This window comes from Musa acuminata, chromosome BXJ3-8 (genome assembly GCF_036884655.1).
Source record: "Musa acuminata AAA Group cultivar baxijiao chromosome BXJ3-8, Cavendish_Baxijiao_AAA, whole genome shotgun sequence".
Classification (NCBI taxonomy): Eukaryota; Viridiplantae; Streptophyta; class Magnoliopsida; order Zingiberales; family Musaceae; genus Musa; species Musa acuminata.
The window spans coordinates 565,595-582,299 of record NC_088356.1 but is presented as its reverse complement, the minus strand read 5'-3'; the positions used below and the strand labels follow the sequence as shown (position 1 = coordinate 582,299).

At 36.6% G+C, this 16,705-nt stretch overlaps 2 protein-coding genes across 4 annotated transcripts in view; both read right to left on the bottom strand.

The window, feature by feature from the left end:
• Window positions 1-1,351: 1,351 nt before the first annotated feature.
• LOC135645971 (trihelix transcription factor ASR3-like) lies at window positions 1,352-7,171 on the bottom strand. The gene is made up of 4 exons (XM_065164964.1): window positions 7,032-7,171; window positions 5,354-6,053; window positions 5,215-5,256; window positions 1,352-1,977 (listed from the first exon to the last, which is right to left on the bottom strand). The coding sequence occupies exons 2-4, from the start codon at window positions 5,997-5,999 to the stop codon at window positions 1,700-1,702; spliced, it is 966 nt and encodes a 321-aa protein (XP_065021036.1). The 5' UTR covers window positions 6,000-6,053; window positions 7,032-7,171; the 3' UTR covers window positions 1,352-1,699.
• LOC135645970 (histone-lysine N-methyltransferase, H3 lysine-9 specific SUVH4-like) overlaps window positions 6,738-16,705 on the bottom strand; it is a 39,095-nt gene continuing 29,127 nt past the window's right edge. For 2 of the 3 annotated variants that reach the window (XM_065164962.1, XM_065164961.1), the window contains 5 exons: window positions 14,865-15,024; window positions 10,287-10,392; window positions 10,009-10,191; window positions 8,318-8,536; window positions 6,738-7,175 (listed from right to left, as the gene is read on the bottom strand). In XM_065164962.1, the coding sequence (XP_065021034.1) occupies window positions 7,062-7,175; window positions 8,318-8,536; window positions 10,009-10,191; window positions 10,287-10,392; window positions 14,865-15,024 (782 nt within the window). In that variant the 3' untranslated portion in view covers window positions 6,738-7,061. Of the gene's footprint in view, window positions 7,176-8,317; window positions 8,537-10,008; window positions 10,192-10,286; window positions 10,393-14,864; window positions 15,025-16,705 lie in introns of those variants that run through there. The other variant, XM_065164963.1, reaches the window with a different exon arrangement.

Below are 16,705 nucleotides of genomic sequence, written 5' to 3'. Positions count from 1 at the left end.
GGTCTGGGTTGGAAAAGTCCAATTCTGGGACCGAATTGGGTCCGATAGTACCTCGAGTTAGCGACAGGTCATACACAAGCATCAGATGCACCGCAGAGAAAAGTCCATTCGGTCATTAGTACATGTTGTTGGTCTTTCCCTTGCGTGCAACAATGATGAGCATTTACATTACCCACCAAGCTGTCTAGAAAACTCGTGTCTCGTAATCTCAATCAAGGTTCGTAATATCATATCGTACCGATGTTTTGATTTGAACTCGGTATCGATACGATACGGTATATCGAACGGTACACCCAGGTGTGCCGAGCGATATATTCAGTGCTACAGTGTTACAGTACTCTCGGACCGATCCGTATACCAACAATCTGTCGGATCAGTACGTACCACCCAAACCGGACGGTACAGTTCGATACTGCAGACCCTGATCTCAACACCACCAGTGTAGTTGGTAAGTAATAAGAATAAAGCACATCGCTAATGCATGTAACGCAAGACTATCAAGACGTTCACTTCTTGTCTCATATGATCGATACGCCACCGGACTGACTCTCTGAAGGCTCAAGAACCTGGAGGGAGATATGACTCGATTCCCAATGCCAGAAAAACACAAAGCATGAAGAGTAATTTACCTCGAACAACATGTTTGCTTTCGTCTTCATCATCGTCGGCTAGGTTTGTGCCGAAGGTCCAAGAATGATTTGATGCAGCTTATATAATTGCCTTCATCGTCGCCGATGTAAAACAATTCGTAAGATGTTTTGATCTTGGGCCAATCTGTTCTATTTCAAGTTTCTGAAGAGCAGCACAGCATGCGAGGCCTCCCACCAGCCACTCTGACATGCGAGCATGGTTACCCCTTCATCGTCTGTGGTCAGTAGAGACTTCAACTTGAGAACCAATTCATTCCAACGAGGCATGGTTACCCCTTCATCGTCTACCACTCGAGCGAGACTTCCAACTCCAATCCTTCACTTTTGGTAAGTAGGATAATGTTATGCTAAGTTATTTTGGTGATGATTGTTATATATATATTTTTTTTATGAATTAAAGTTTAAACGACTTCTCTAGTTTGACAATACTATGCTAAGTTTTTTTTTTCCCTTGAAGTCGTGCATTAAAAATTGTAAAAACTTTTCACATTTATCAAAATTTATGACTATCGAATTTTTTTTATTAAAATAATATTCATATGACTTCTCTAATGCCATAATGCCACAATGTTGTGAGATGATGTCAAAAATGGTGCATTGAAATCTGCACATTGGTCGCCACCCTAATGGTCAAAACAACACAAGCATAAAAAAGTCTTCACTGTTGTGTTTTTCTTTTGTGCAAATAGAAATCAGCTAACTGATCATAATTCCACATGTACATCTGCATGCTTTCAGTAAAAGAGAAGAAAGTTCAAAGTTGATCATTACAGGAGAAGGAATTGAAACCGGCCCACAACAGGATTTATTGATCAATTGATCAGCTAAACCCTGTCTATTTTCAACACTTACAATCATTATTAATTCATCTCTAAAATGTCTCTTATCCACCTTTGCCAATTAGAAACCTACCAACAATACACCACCACCCAGAATCAATAAAAAAATGGAGTTCCTACAATGTCTAATTTGTTATTGCTGCTCAAATTTGCAAAACACAATGGATTGTCGACGTCCTATGTGCTCCATTCATCAATCATCTCAGAGGTTTATAGTTTATCTGCAATTCTTCCAACAGCATCGACAAGTTTGTTAAGAACATCAAGCAGACTATTAGCTTGCTCCCTCCATTGATCCCTCTCCAGTTGTAAGTTGGCATTTTGAGCATTGAAGTGTGACACGATCATCTTGTTGTTTCTCTCTATGATTTTGATCAGTTGGTTGTCGAAATTGCTACTTCCTTCTTCTGGTGAAATGCGCCGCCGCTTCAGTCCTTGTGATGATTGTGTCTCATGGTCATTAGCTGGTTGTCTATCGTTGACGATCCCTGCAAACATAAATTTGACCATACAGTGGTATAAGGTAATAAGCTGATTCTAATGTTTAGCATGGAGCCATTGTAAATGATACATAATCACAATCCACCAAAATGGATGACTGCAATTCTCACTGATAAACCTAGATGCCATACATTGGCTACCGCTTTCATACCAGAACAAAAGAATTGGTGCTTGGTTTCATGGCTCAAGCAAGTTAGGTTAGACAGTCTCGAGGCAAAAGATGAAAAGAGTCATATTAAGTTATAAGTAAAAAAGGTAATTATAGTTGCAGAAGTATCATATCTGATGATTAAACCCATAAAAATTGTTATTCTGATCAAAGATCCTCTGGATAGATGATTTGTGAGATAAGAAAGAGAAACAAGACTTCAGAAACAAATTTCTTTTACAACCAATGTCCTAAAGAGTTCTTGTACACATTACAGACTGGTCTACAAAATCCATCAGAATACATCAATAATGACTTGCTGATATATTCTTAATAGTCAATAGACTGAGGACTTCTGGTGTTAGGGGACTATGAGTGTCATTTTGTTCCGGGCTAGCAGTTCACTGAGGTGATTAATTAAATCCCAAACGAAATGTCATGGCCTATCATTAGATGAAATCATATGACAAGGCAGCACATCCATCATCTTGAATGATAAGGATAGGTAAATCTTTCACAAACAAACTGAACATAGACAAAATCCTAGAGCAATTAACAGTTTCCTTTGCATCTCCTTCACATCACCCTAGGTTACAGATTTGTTATGTACTCAAACAATAAGAAGCAATAGATCAATATACCAGTGTATATGATAGAAGAAGGCCTGTGCACTTAAAAATGTGGGCCTTTCAGGGGGGCCTGAAGATCATCCTATGTGCTTGCCATCACATATGGGCATGGCATTGGCGCTTGAGAGCCCATCAGCCCACCTACAAACATGAGAAGCAGGCTGTATGCTACCATCACTGAAAGATTGAGTTTCATCATCAGCATCAGCTATAACTTTCAGAGTCGTTCTGAGCAGCTTCAAAGTGAGGCTATAGGTGTGAGCCCTTTGTGTCGCTATGGCGAGATTGTTGGCCTTATAAGGGGTTGGCATTTAACATACGGACTCCTTATCATGTACAGATGTGGCATCAGTGCATGAAAGCCCAGCATCTCGATGTGTCACATGCATTGCAAATTCCTCAATTAAATTGTACCATAACCATCAGCTAAAGTTCTTTACAAAGTGGTAAACACTTTAATCACACAGGAAAGTGGCAAAGGAACATAAAGATAAGGAGAACAAACATTTCTAACTTGTGGGATTTATTAAAATATTTGGATCCAACTCCATTATCCCTTGCGATAAAGACAAGGGCACCTAAGTACTTACATTATGTCAATAATTCACAAAAATGAATTTATAAAATGTAAATTTTGCACATGCTTAAGCAAAAGAATTCCTTTACCTCTGGTCTTTTTGTATCACTTAAGTCTTAAAATTATTGGTCATTCGATGATATAAAACAAGAGATCATGCATGATCCTTAAATTTCACAGCAATAATTTCCAAGATTCTTGGTTAATCTGCTTACTCGATTCTTCTTTAACATCAATCTTCTTATATAGATCTGTGCCATACGTGCAAACTGTATTCATAACATTCATTCCCCGTTCATGATTGATTCCTTAATCAATCATAAACCAAGATACATTAAATTGAAATGCTTATGGAGAATGCTCAGTAGTCTAGAAAGAAACAAACATATCAAAATAATTAGTGTTGCTAAGATGCAGATGATAAAATGGATGTGTGTGACTACAAGAAAAATAAATAAATAAATAATTGCATTTATAAATAATTAGGGTTCAACTGAGGTTGAAATAAGAGAAACTTTCGAGGTGATTTGGACATATCCAAATGAGACTTTGAAATCCATCTGTTAAACAAAGCAAATCAATCGAATTAATAAGATATAAAGGAAGACCTAAGATGACTTTTAGATTGAACAGTAAACGACTGTCATTGCGCCCAATTGATGAATGATTCGACAATATTCCTATAACTAACCAGAAATAGTTAATTCTATCAAGGAAAGCTGGTATATGCTTTCATACGAAATTATTTATTGCCGAAATAAGTTTTATAGACAACATCCAACATTTTACATCCTGAAGATAGCCAAAAGCCATAAACAAGCAAATGCTGGAATTATCTTCTCAAGGAAAAGAGAGTTTATGATCATTGAAATTCACTGCACATAAAGCCATCCAGATCCAGCTTAGCCGCTACTTAAGGTAGCATTTGTTTCAGTCTAAGGATGGCTGTATCCTACAAAAACGAATGGTACTAAGATGGAACAGATTAATCTAGTCAGCAAGATTTAGCCCAGTTGATATGGGATCACATGAACTATACGATGAAGAGGAACAAATTAATCCATTCTTTCCTAGTTCTATAACTACCCTTGTCTTTCTCGACATGTTCTCTCTTTTAGTTATCTTAAACTCGAACAACCCATCTAATATTATCAAACAACAATGTGTTAAAAACCAAACAAGAAATAGGAAGTTAACCCAGTTAGTTGTGTCAGTAGAAGTTAAGCTGCTTCTTTTAACCATGTAATACACAAAACTAGTTTCCAGGATCAATTTGTCATTTACACTATACAAATGAAAATATTAAGATTTGATTATTAGCTAAAGCCACTTTACCCTGTCGATCAACAAGACCATATCCAAAATCACATAACAATAACCCGTCATTTAATCATGTATTTTGGTCAGACTGGCCGTTCAACTTCAGAGGAGCAATCTTATCAAAGTTTAGCTTTCCTTTTTAGAACCTTGGACACAGCTCCAATTTGAAGGTTCACACAAAAGTTTGCATCATCCATGAAAACTACCATCATAGGAGATTTTTTAATAGGAAAATATCTAACGAAAAAGGAAAAAAACATACTTTCTTGCCAAGGATAAACACTGTACCATTTTTGGTACAGCGTTCACCATCATAGTGGCTTTCATAACCACTGTGCATCATTCTTGCATAAAGGTAACTGTGACATAAAGAAATCACAGTGTGCATCAGGTGTAAATCAAATAAGAACTATTTGATTCCATCAGTGAACCATGATCAAGAAGCTATTCCATGTTATACTTCTGTAGCTTTCAAGTCAGAATTGGATACCAAAGACACAAGTATCAAACGCAAAGAGTCTCCAATTGAAAGTGCAAAACAATAACATACCTGGATCCGAAAATTCCTGTTGAAATGGCTCGAACTTCCTCTCTGCATCCAAAACCAAAACAGTTTAACGTAATAAGCCCCAATTATTTGCTGCAGAAAGATTGAATCTTTGATCTAATTAGATCCAGTAACAAGTTACCAGATATTGGCGTCACCGCAATCGGCGGCGGCAGCCTCTCTTGCCCATCCATCCCATTTTCGTGCTCGCAATCGGAGAACAAACCATTATCCGCTGCAGTCCGACCGCTATCAAAGACTGCCTCCTCCTCTTCCACTTCCACTTCGTCTTTGTCTTTTTCGTTTTCCCCCTCCCCACCGTCGCGAACCTTGACCTCAGCCTCCTCCTCCTCCTCCTCCGCCTCCAACTCGTTCAGCACAGTCCAGTTAAGGATGTCAAAGACCTCCTTATCGAAGAACCCAGGCAGCCGCCGGTCCCTCCGGCAGTCGTTCCTCATAGCCCAGAAGGACTCACCGGCCGCCGCCCCTTCCCCGCCCTCCCACGCCTGTACCTTTTTGAAGTCGCACGCCAGATTGCTCCACCGCTTCCGGCACTGCAACATCCCTCGGTCCACCCCCTTCCGCCGGCAGTAGGCCGACACCCACTCCCACTTCGTCTCCCCAGCCGCCGATCGGGGCCCGCGGGCGCCCCTCCCTCTACCCTCCGCAGCCCGCTTCGCCTCTATCAGCACCATGATCTCGCGCCGCGTCCACCGCGGCAGCCGGTGCGGCCGCGAAGCAGAGTCGCCATCTCCTCCTCCTCCTCCTCCGTTGACGCCGTCAGCCATTTTAACGGCGACCTAATAGAAGCAGGTGAGTCAACCAACAGGCGCCTTGACTTTCTGTACAACACCAATCGCTTTAATAAGGACAGAAGACCGACAAATAGTCAAATAACAAAACATGATGGAATCATCTTAACAAGGCACAAATTAAATTAAATTAAATTTAAATTTAAAATGTGTTTTAAAACCTCCATGATTGACCATATAATAATATATGTCAATCATTACTTGCTTTGCATCATAGCTTAAAAAAGGATTTGACTATTAATTTTGTTGACTAAAATGAACGTCCATTTATCTTTGTTTTTAATGCACTTTTAATGAGTTTTTTATAGTTCAACGTCTTAAAAACCCAAAATAACGTGATGGACTCCATACAAAACTAAGAATGATGGGGAAAAGTCAAACAATAGTGATAATGTCAAACGATTAAGGAACTTAGATAACACAAACTTGCAAAAATCATACTTGTATTGACTAATAATTTCGGATCAATTTGTTCATTTATCAACAACAGAATTAAGCATTAGGGCCTTTTCTACCTCTAAAGAGAACTAACTCATCACATACCAAAATATGAAGAAAATTATGGAAACATTAATTCTTTGCACTTTCTCTTTTCCACAAAAGCGTGAGATTCTTCTGTTCTAAAGAAAATTATGTATAGAGAAAAAGAACGCATGGATGAAACTTGATTACGAATACCAATTACCCTGGAGAACAGAGTAGACACTCGGAGGGGAACAAAAGAAATCACCCTGGAGAAGCATAATAGAAATAGAGTAGACAGTTGGAGGGGAGGGGAACAAAAGAATAAGAATGCATGAGGATCATTTTTTTTCCTTCAAATCTTATAATAAAAGCACTTAAATGCCCTCCCTCAACTCAAAAGAGCACAATCACCAGCCTGGAAAAGGTCTAATCAGTAAGTTCACGAACAAAGCCCCCCTCTCTCAGAAAACCCAAAGAGGCAGTTTATTCGTTACTAAAAGAATTGATGGGCACCACTCCGCACAAATCTAAATGGCATGTTACCATCAATGTGGCCAATGTCCACCCAAACGTTTAGTAGAGCCATTTTCTACAGTCCACCGCCCCACAATGGCATGGCAATTTTACGACACTTCCATCTGGTCCTACAACACTATCCAATGCATAGCCGTAGTCATATGTGAGCTCCTGCAGGACACAAATCAAATCAGCATAAGAAGACTCTCTTAATACAAGATAGAACCACTAAGTTGCACTTCTGATGTTTTTTTTTTCAAATTTGTGTATCTAAAAGGCACTAATTTGACTATGCATTTCTATAACTTATACAATATTAGTGGTTAAATAATATTCCATTAAGTTACTTGAGTATATAATGTATGTCAGAAAGAAAAATATTATCATATCCAAATCATGACAGTATGTGACTTTAATTATCGAGATTAAAAATCCAATCTAATAAATACCAATCAGCTTTATAGTTCCAAGATCAATAGCAAAAGATCAAAATAATATTAGCACCAAATGATAGCAAAAGTCATCAAGTTAAAAGCTTAACTATCTAACATCATTGGTATTTGTCTAATTAGAGAGAACTATGACATTGTAAGGTCAAAATAACTTACACTATCCGATAGACTACCCATAAAGAAGTTTCAAGAACTAAGAAAATCCAGAGAACAACCCAGCTAATGCTAGCCTTAATTTACTACAAACCAAGATAAGTGGCATATCTCAGTCCCACAACCACACCATGAAATGGAGCGTGCTTCGTTCCTGGTAATTATACTCTGAACCAGCATTGGCAACCGTGTGGATGCACGCTGACCTTCCCTGGTGGCAAAATTATGAACAAAGAATGTATGTAGAATTCAATTCATCAAGATATTCTTAGAGGATCATTCCATAAAGTGGCATCAGTTCTTGGTGTTGAAGATGTTTTGAATATATTTTTATTATAAATCCAAATTGATAAAAAAGAGTCAAGGAAAATATTTTGACGGGCTTCCAGTAAACCATGCTTCTGTCGATGCAGGATCTGGGGAGGGTCAGCTGCTAGAAATTCTGTGTGGCAACTGGAAATCAGTAGCAACTTCCATTTTCTACTTGTTTTAAACTTTTTACTATTACCATAATTTGGATTATAGTTAAAATAGACCTTTATTGTGCAAAATGGTAGTTCGCAGGAATACCAGCATCAAAGTATACAGTGAGACACCTAGTTTAACAAGACAAGATCATAGAAGCACACATCTATAGTCATGTCAACTAAAGTATACAGCGAAACACAATGTAAAAAAAAATAATGGAAAGTATGAAGAGGGAATCACCTGCAAAGGAGGTATAGTATCTGCAGCAAACAACATTACTTTGGCCATTTTTATATCATGATGAGAGCTCAAAATACATTGGACAAAGAGATTTGGCTGGCAACTGTGGTTAATGAATCTTGCAACATTGCCAACTGAACCTGCATCGATGCAATACTCTGCCACTTCTGACTTCTTGTCATCAAGGTTGATGAGCAAAGACACATCTCCAGGCCGCCTCTATCAAATACATCAAGTTAGGATACCTAAATTCCTCTTGCAAAGAAATTATGGCACTAGCTAAAATAAGGATACTCTCAGGACAAAAAGATAGCAATAGAGCTTGTAAATCGGTGTTGCATGCAAAAAATAGAAACATATTATTTGTTCTGGTGACAAACATTTATCGATGACATGATTGTAGCCTTAGGAAGTAAGCCAACATATTAGTTATAATCGACCAATGTGATAATGGATCTCATGTTTCATGTTGCCCAACTAAAAGTCTATTTGAAGCACTTACAAAAGTTGCCAATGACAAAAAGCAATATTGACAAAGCCAAATAAATTGTCCTACTTGTAATTGAAGCAACCCTATCAAGTCGAAGATACTAATGCAAGTACAAAATAATTACCAAAACTTTCATCAAAATAAGCAAAGGCTAGAAACACTTGTTTTCCTTCTAGGGCAGTATCACTAATTGCCAAAGAAGATACCTCTTGACGCTTAATCACGATCATTAACTTCAAGATTTATAATATTTTTACAGAAAGTTAACTTTGGAGTATTCATTTGGGATATTGCGTACAAAGAATTAATTATGGGGCATTGACTAGGTTCTGATATGTAACATTAAAGAAATTATTACAACACAATCTATTGTGGCACTTATATTTTTTCTTCAATATTCCTAAAAATTAAGAACAAAAAGAGAAATATTCCAACTACTATGAAAATCATAACACAAAAAGACATCCGTATAAGTTTGCATGATGTTTGGAGTAAGGATCTTGCACGAGCAACAGTCAATATCTAGTTGAGTAAAAAATAATGTTTATTATTAATTAGTTGCATGTTAACAAGTAAACTACACGAGTACAGTAGAGGACTATAAAGAATATGGATATGAGCTTTCTAACATGATTTTGAAACTTGATCTCATGGAGAAGCTGTAACAAAAAATGCTAATTATATTTTAACAAAGGTGACCTCTTAAAAGTCCTTTTAGAAAGAAAGACTAGGAAATTTTATGTGAAAGACCAGGAAAGTCTCTTTAGAAACAAAGTATCAGCATCTAGCAAAGCAGCTTCTTTTGTTGAAAAAGATTTTCATGCATGACTGCAGGTACACAAGTGTTTCATGTTCCAAAATATCTTGTATAATATTATGTTGGAAACTTCAGGTGCAGGATCCAACAATGATTCACATTCTTCATGTGCAATGTTGTTACTATTTTTCTTCTTTAAAACCCATTGTCAAAAGCAATCATGATTGTCATGTACTAATGACAGTGTATTGTGTTTAATCTATTCCAGCTGCCACAGATTTGTTATGAGACATGAATAAGTGAATAAGTATTCAAGAGTATCTTTGTGTGCAGATACTCAACAAAAGTTTTAAGATTAAGCTACCCAGGCAAACAATTTTGTATAAGATTCTGTAATAAAATAGACTTTCACTGAAGTAAAACTGCTCATTTTGCAATAAGCACCTCTCGACCATCAAGGCCCTTCATCGTTTGCAGGCAGTCAATTTCAAAAATATAGTTGTTCTCCTCTACGTTGTCAATCTCATCTGTCTTTGTAAGAATCCCAGTATATTCACATATAGGAGCACCAGAAGGAATAGTATCCCAGGATCGAACACCCCAGCCTTTCTTTGGCGTGCGGAACACCTGTAATATGACGCAAGCAACAAGAACAAAGTCTGATAAGCTTTGAAATAACAAATATTGAGACGAGACGAAGGCATTTATGAATTAAGCATCACCTCTAAATGATACTTTAGTCCCTGTTGAGATATTCTGTTGACACAACTAAGGCTGCATCTACAATTTGGACCACATTCAAAAACAACAGCCTTAGCCTCAATAAGCCTACAGGAAAAGAAAACAAATTTTTAGTTCCACTAAACATATTATAAAACAATTTTAGACTAAAGTAGGGGATACAATACTGCAGAATTTAGATGGAACAGCACAACAAGAATTTGAGGACAAGAAAGCACACAAATAATGGTTAGAATGTAATAGTTAATATCAAAGAGTATAAACTGTGGGAAGATTAAGTAGCCCAAAGACTTCAACTTTAGCATAAATGATATCAGAGTCTAGACCAAATGCAGCACGAGTAAAAACCATAAATTAATTTGTGCATATTTGTCAAATTTTAACACAATTCAATTCATCTATAAGATTAAGTTAATAGATGAGATGTAGTAAATTCATTTGTACTCTACCCACATGTAGGTATTTGTGTGACATGGAGGCTAAAATCTACAACCCAATGTAGCCAAAGGTGCTAAGTGTCAAAATGCGTGAGGTGCTAGGCACTCATTGGACACTCATAACGATACCATGATTGTTGTACCACCTAAAACGATACCGTACGGGCAGTACATACTGGTCCAAGCATGGACCAATATCCAGACCACCCCTGTTTCAAGTGGTTTGATTAAAATAGTAAAAAAACCAAAAAGTGATGAGCCCCAATCCATTTCAGCGTTAAAAAAGAAAAAAAAGGCAAATTAGGCTTGTGAACATGAGCCGTCTTCTCGCGTACGATGCCGCAGCCCTCACCGTTGCCTCTTCACTGCTGCGATGCTGCAGCAACGCTGCCTCTTCGCTGTTGTGATGCTGCCATTGCCACTTCTGCTTCAACGCCGCCATTGCTTCCCAGGGACACTGATGCTGCACTTCTCTTCTTTCTTCTTCTTCCTTTCTCCTTCCTCCGTTGTTCCTCCACCACCCCTTCCTCTTCACCCTCTTTTTCTTCCTCGTCAAAACACCGGTACACACCGATGCACCATGTGTCAGTGCATCGATACAGACCAATACATATCGTTCCAACAAATTGCAGAAACGGGTCTGATACCCAAAAAGGCAAACCCTGCTAAGAACTTACAAATAAACCTTGATGTAATTCTATAATTAAAAAGATCTTGTTAAACATATTCCCTTCAGTCCCTTAAAATGTCTAAGATAGTTTACAAATAAAGATTACATACCTGAAATATTTACAGTATGAGATCATAATTTTTTTAATAAAAGTAGCAATTCTTATATCAAAAAATAGACAAAACAATCTAATACCATGGATAGGATAAGATTCAACCTTGTTTGTTTTAACAAAACTCTACTAAATATAAAACGGAGAAAGTTGTCAAAAGTTTACTGACAAAAAGATATATAATCAAAAGTTGATAAAACCAATTTAGAACTAAAGCTTGACTCCTATTGGATTGGAATGCATCATAATCCTTCAACAGAGAGGAGTGCCATTTAAAACCCAGTTTATGTTTTATTCACTCATAACTTATCATCCCTACTTATAACTCATATGTATGTATATACACAAATACTATTATAATCTATATCCTATTGGATTGGAATGTATCACAATCCTTGAACAGCATGGAGTGCCATTTAAATCCCAGTTTATGTTTTTTTCAGTCATAACTTATCATCCCTACTTATAACTCATATATGGACACACATACCCATATAATCTATGTAATATACACCACAAATAATGCTCCTTAGACCCAAGATATTCTTGTTTTGGTCCCTAATTTTCTTAGTTTGATTTTTCACTATTTTCATAATTTTCACCTAATTTTTTTTCTTGATTTTAAGTGCATTTTTCAGAGCAAAAACTCAACAAGTGGGATCTTACCAATCCATCAACATAAATCTAGGTAATCTAGAAATTCCTAAAGCCCAGTTTAGAACTTCCCCACTTGCTTAAGAGTACTGACCTGCATATGTGACAGTATGACTTTGATTGAATGAGACAATAACATGCAGATAAATTTTCAATGAGACAAATATATGCAATGAAGCATCCGTACGCTCCTATCTTAATTTATTTTTTAAACACAAACATTCTAACCTGTAAAGAGTGGTTGACATTAATGTAGGAAGCATATGACAATCTAAAAAACTCGTGATGCTCTTCTCCAATCATATCGCTTTAGCCCTATTAACAATATCCATGATACTTAAATTTTTACTCCTGCAAATTTCTCATCATCTTAGAGGTATTTGCTAGCTTGGCATTGCTAAAGCTGCACCCTGCATATTCAACCTTGTTCCTACTTAGTCTAAAACCAGTGTCTGGCATGTCATGTAGCTCAAATTGAGAATTAGTACAAACAGATCTCCATTAGTTACAATAATGTCTTCATCAAACAACTTACACCATGAAAGTCTATCCAATACAGGGCTTGTAATTTCAAACCATTATTAACATCAAAAGATAAGCACTTAAGATTAATCCTTGGAATCAGCTTATAACTATATCAAACTTACTTAACACTAATTGTAACTCTAATACTAATTATATCAAACTTGCTTCACACTAACAAGATGATTTCCAGAAAATGAACCTTCAATTGCTTGAGATTAGCCTCATATTTGAGAGAAATCAAGTTTCGCGAGTGAGATTAAGAGTGTTTGGTGAAGAATAGGGGGAAAATGGGTTTAAAGTGAGAGAGGAGTGAAGAAACAAGGGGAAGAAGTATTAAGATTAGCCTAAAGGATCCTCTTTTGGATCCAGAAACAGATGTTATGTCCGATATGATTTCGGGTAGGCATACCCAGTTTAAGACCTTGAACTTGATACGATATCAATTTTTGGATTCCTCAACAAAAGGCCCTAGACAGACTAAAAAATCTCCATTCCATTTCATCTGTTATCAAAATATCCTTCTCTAGCAGCGGCTCATGCCGCTCTTAGTTCCATGCACATACACCCACAAATAGATATGTGTATAAAGAGAGTTGAGCCAGAATTCTCTCAAATGGGCCAAGGCCTCCATCATGGACCTCAAAATCAATAATGGAGGATTTAATTGAAGATCAACTCCATTGAGCACAGTCAACCACAGACAATCTCTGACAATAATTTATCTGACTTAGGTGCCTTATGTCACCATCAAACCAACACCAAATGAAGTGTAAAAAACGTTCATGCATAAATGTAGAATTTGGAATATTTCAACTAGTACCCTTAATAACTAATTTCAATCTAAATAATTTCAAAGGCATGCATGCATGTATTTGTACTAATATACTAAACAAAAAAAAAGAACATTGTCCATCTCATTAGAGATAATTATTTTCCATCACCTTGATGCATGCTGAAAATGTTTTAAAAGAATATGTTTTGTACTTCCAGGATTTTTAACATCATTTGTCTTGTCCAACAACTTGAGGCCTTATACCAGCCAATACATCACATATATGAAAGAAATAAGCAATTTAACATATAGTAGCAATTTGATTTTATCAATAATATAAATAAATCATGATACACTGATTTTGGCAATCTTGGAGTTCCTATGTCCAAAGAATTAATATAGATATTAATGATTTAGATCCTTTACAATGGGCTGCAATGTATAAGCACAAGTGCCTCTTACCCTAATCATTTTATGGTGACATGATAAACATAAACAAAAAGTTACAGGCAGATGCTTTAGTCTTAGGCTTCTGCAATTTTTCATAACACATTCGTCAAAGCTGGTATTCAATTAGAAGCTCCAATTTCAAAAAAAAGAAAAAAATGCCCCAATTCCAGTTTGCAGTTGGGAGAATAGGAGCACAACATCTAGTCCTCTTTGTTCTTCAATTTAAGTCCATTTTTTCTCCACAATCTTTTTTTTTACTTCTAGAATGAATCTATTAAATAACATATTATCTAATCAAATCCAAAATTAGTACAACAATTATATTTGGAGCCGACATTAACATTACTGTCACCAAGATTTTAAATTTCAGTCAGATCAGAGTACGTTCTAACCAGTACCTATGGTCTAATCTTGTATAGAAATGCATCCTGGTTCGGAGCGCACAATATTATTACTGTCACCAAGATTTTAAATTTCAGTCAGATCAGAGTACATACTAACCAGTACCTATGGTCTAATCAAGTATTGTATAGAAATGCATCCCAATACCGGTACCGAGGTTTTGAATATTGGTCATACTAGGTGAATACCAACTTTACCAGTCTAACCAAAGACAGATACAAGACCATAGAGGTCCATTGATACCAATTCTACAATTCAATATATTGATGGTATGTCAGCGTTGTAATGGTTCAACTGACTGCCGAATCCAAAATTGTACTCCAATCTAAATCCCTGATCGGCACATACCATCTAGTATACCAGTACCACACTAGTCCAGTAGGTTCTCAAAACTTGTAACAGACTGATTTTTAAATCCTTGGGTGTCACATCCAGATAATGAGGTTGAAGAAGCCAGATAAAATGCATATGTGCACTAAGACCCAGTATGATCTCAATTCTTTGTAATATTATGACAGGATGAGAATATACTGTCACCTGCCACCATCCCTTCGAACATATGGGAAATCATATCCATTTAATCTGGCACATGCACAAGTTCTAGGATTCGTACAGTCCCCTTCACATTGGCAGCCAAGAAAATTTGCAGGAAGCTTCAAACTTTTTGCTAGTTGCATTGACTTCTGGTATAGAAAACCTGCCATGACAATTGCAAAAACCATTAGAGCAGAATTCATGAACCATCACATTGAACAAGCATAATTAACTATCTCAGACACTATTTCACATAGTTCACTTACCATTAAACTACAACAAGAACATAAATACCATGGATCATGTTGGACTTTAAAAGTAACTTAAGCTATCAAAAGAACTGAAGATTGTTGTGCAGGCCGGTCGGATTCTCATCGGTCAAACTGTACTGTGACGGTAAGGCATTCAACTATGCCAAGCTGAACTGTGAAGGTAGTGATATTTCGTTAAGCCAACAAATAGCTTGTTCTACCAAAACTACTAGGATTTTGTCAATTTTTCCAAATTGGCTAATCTTTTCAAGGTGCTAATATATCAAAATTTCCAAGTGCCACATAACTGCCAATTCTTAAAAGATAACTACTTCACAGTAGTTGATGAGGTTCATCAGAATCTACAAAAAATAATTAATTGCCAACAATTCTGACTCACTTTCAATTTCATTTTAAACAACACTATGAAGAGGATGACAAGAATGTCTGGCAACAATCAATCACAATATGCTGCAATTATAACATCAAGATTTTCTGGGGTGGTTAGATTAAATTTAGTAACTCAAAGTTTTATTATTTCTGCAATTATTATAGTGACTTTTTTGTTATTTTTGGTAGGTATCCAAATACCATAAATGGACAGGTTTAACGTGGTCCGAGTCACCATCAATTTGGGTTTTTTAGTAAATTGTTTAGCACAGATGCTGTTTTGAGTCAAATTTGAGTTCATAATTTTAAGCTTATATTGAGTCAGAATTAGTTTTGAATTATATTTTGAGGGGCCTTGAAGTCCAAGTTTAAAATGTTACTGGCATGTGTATTGCATTTTGAAGTTGTTTTTCAGTGATATTTTATTGAAACCATCATATTATCCAAGTTCAGATTAGAAAAGAAAGTCTAGGGCAATTATTTTCCTAAACGAGGGACAGAAATCTTATTTTGCTTTGTTGCATTCATTTATGTTCAGTCATTCAAACTGGATCAGCAAGGGCAAAAGAAAATCAGCATATAAAAAAAACCCAAAATTTCTCGAGAGAGAAGGAAGATTCTAGAAGACCCGCCAAGTAATGCACGAAGCTCTACTCTATCCAAATCAGCCCAGATTCAACCAAGAAAAGAGCGTGTCAACATCATCCGGTAGAAGGAAGAAATCGTGAAATGTATGATGTATCTATCCTTCTGAATTCTTCTAAACGTTCCTTTAGAACCTACCAAGTATGATTCTATTATAGTGTAATATTTCATAACATGTCTTTAGGAAGTGTTAAAACATGTTTTGACTTGGGGTTTTGTAACACAATTATCCTTTTCTCTATAAGTAACTCATCCAACTTCTAACCTCCATTTTCCTCAACACTCTTTTACCCTTTGTCCACTCTCTTTAGGATCATGGGTATCCTCTTCCACCGCTTAGAGATCTGCCTCACTTCAAACTCTCATCTTTCCCACCTCGATCTTTTACCTCCTTCATCCTTTCATTTCTTTTATAATATCATTTGATGGTCATGCTTGCAACATAACAATAAGATTTATCGAACACCCTAGTTCTATGACACATCTATCAGCAATGCTATGGGCTTGCACACTCCCATGCATGTTGGGTTCTAAATAGCACAAAGCAGCCAAGGTTTG

Bases quoted from the DNA above. Each gene is read 5' to 3' on its own strand.
- LOC135645971 (XM_065164964.1), bottom strand. From the start codon at position 5,999: ATGGCTGACGGCGTCAACGGAGGAGGAGGAGGAGGAGATGGCGACTCT. The intron at 5,257-5,353 runs GTAACTTGTTAC...TTTTGGATGCAG, and splicing joins TGCGGTGACGCCAATATCTG to AGAGGAAGTTCGAGCCATTT. The intron at 1,978-5,214 runs GTATGTTATTGT...TTATGTTTGCAG, and splicing joins ACAGGAATTTTCGGATCCAG to GGATCGTCAACGATAGACAA.